The 2,134-nt window shown below is 37.5% G+C and overlaps 1 protein-coding gene across 1 annotated transcript in view; it reads right to left on the bottom strand.

The window, feature by feature from the left end:
• CUNH20orf194 (chromosome unknown C20orf194 homolog) overlaps window positions 1-2,134 on the bottom strand; it is a 62,796-nt gene that overhangs the window by 21,682 nt on the left and 38,980 nt on the right. Inside the window, exons 23-26 of the mRNA XM_017742391.1 lie at window positions 1,866-1,954; window positions 1,558-1,656; window positions 1,187-1,304; window positions 310-398 (exon numbers count right to left, since the gene is read on the bottom strand). Of these exons, the coding sequence (XP_017597880.1) occupies window positions 310-398; window positions 1,187-1,304; window positions 1,558-1,656; window positions 1,866-1,954 (395 nt within the window). The remainder of the gene's footprint in view (window positions 1-309; window positions 399-1,186; window positions 1,305-1,557; window positions 1,657-1,865; window positions 1,955-2,134) is intronic.

Raw genomic sequence — 2,134 nt, 5'->3', positions numbered from 1 at the left:
CTGCTGAATAGAAATCGGGCTAAATCAAAAACAATGCTGTGGCAAGGACTGTTAGTACAGTGTTTTCTCATAAGAAAAATGCATTTTAGAATCACTACAAGTCAATAAATGGAAGCTCTTCGCCACATGGAATGACAACAAAGAAATCTCCTGGTGCTGTTTTTCTGTCTAAATGTATAAATTCAAGGGCAAATCTACCTGGCAGTCTGAAATTAGGTTTAAAAAAACACCAAATGAAACAGTGATAATTTTTTTTTCCTTCATGCCAAGCTGTTTTTTGGTGATCAGTGTAAGCAGAGCTGCACCAACCTCCCGTGCTCCTTGGTGAAAGCGACAAGGAAAGCACACAGGTCGCTGGAACGGCATCCTGGAAGCCCAGTGATGATGGTGATGATCACCTGCAACACAAGGAACAGGGGAAAAGGGAAGTCTAAACACAAAATAACCACAGAAACACTGGTGCAGACATCAAAAAGGCTGTTTTCTATGATTCATATAGATTTTCCTTTCCTTTAAACCAACCTTAAAATCAGATTTAAAAACGTTCGTAAGAGCTTATTAATTGTCAGTATGGTCTCTGAACCAGACCCCAGCAATATTCCAAGAGAAAGATTATATTCCTGCTGCTTTGGCTTTGTTTTCAGCAGATTTCAAATGCTGGGAAGCTCCAAGGAAATATTTTCTCTGAAAATGCTATTTAAAGCACGCCTTAAGTTGGACAATTGTTATTGCCCCTATAGAGAAAGGAGTGTTGTACAGATAATATCAGCAAATGTTAAATATCATGTGCTACCTCTATGCTATTTAAAGGACTTTTATGTTCCAGAGAACAATTCAGTTAAATTATTCAGCAATTCAGAAAAACAAGCTGCTGCTTTAGGGCTAAGTCTCTCTGGACATTAGAGAAAACAGTTCACTTAAAGATCTACACCTCATTTTCTGCCTCTATTCCATCAGGCTGAAAGGCCATTTGCACTTCCAAAATATTGTTTAAATGGAAAAGAATTAAGTATATAACCAGGAAAACAAGGCAAGAAACTGGTGGTAGTGGAGGAGGAGGCAGAGCATGGCTGAACATGATCCGTTTTATTTAGTGTAATTTCATTACACTACAACAGAACTACTGACAGAGTCTTCTAAATATTATATATGAGGGCTAGGAATTATTGTGGAGTTGTTTCCTTACCTTATCACCTTCTGCTTTGCTATCAGGAATGGTTTCTGACTGTTGCAGAAGGACAGGAAGATGTGCTCTCATCACTGGCTTGGTACTGACGCTGCTGACCGTGAAGTGCTGCACAAACCTTCCAAAAATAAAAAGTTTATTTCCTTACAATTGACAGCAAAAGATTTCATTCATATAAATAGCTGGGAAATTACTAAAACGAGTATTAAAAGTCAAGCTAGAGAGGAAATAATTCATCTCAGAATAAAAACATCCTAGTGTAAAGACAGAACAATTTAATAAACAATTTTTAGATGGGTACCACATCTACCAAAATATTTTTCTATCATTTTTACAGAATGGATCCCTTGAGCACAAAAGTAATTCCTCACCTCTCCAATTCTGGAATGGCAGCAGACAGTTTCAGCTCCCTGCATCTTTCCCCAGAAGAAAAAGACAAGGCATTGAAGAGCTTCTGAACACTGGAATGCCTAAAAGAAGGAAAATCATTAATTAGTTAAAGGAGAAACCTAAAAATTTATCTTCTTTAAACCACATGGCTACATAATAAATGGTACCAAAAAAAATAGAAATAAAGTGACTGTCGCACTAAGAATGCAACAATTCCTTATTAATTATTATCAAAAACAATAAATAACAGCATTTTTGTGATTACAGCACTGCACTGGCAGGAACTTACAGCCTCTTCTGTTCCTCAGACAGGAATTCCTCCTGGACAACCCTTAAAGATAATCCTGAGTTTGTCTGGTTTTGCCATGAAGAGAAAACCTGGAATAAACCAGATCTGTGCATGAGTGTCATTGTTTTCCCAAATTTGCTTCGGATTTGTTTAGGAATTGGTTTTGCTCACCTAAAAAATAGACACATTTTCACAAGGCATTAAATATTGCACAATACTGGGTTTGCTGCAAGAGAAGCTGTGGCTGCCCTATCCCTGGGAAGTGTCCA

Source organism: Corvus brachyrhynchos, unplaced genomic scaffold (genome assembly GCF_000691975.1).
Source record: "Corvus brachyrhynchos isolate BGI_N302 unplaced genomic scaffold, ASM69197v1 scaffold166, whole genome shotgun sequence".
NCBI classification, from domain to species: Eukaryota; Metazoa; Chordata; class Aves; order Passeriformes; family Corvidae; genus Corvus; species Corvus brachyrhynchos.
Note: the sequence above shows the minus strand (reverse complement) of the source record. Positions and strands in the feature narration are given on the sequence as shown.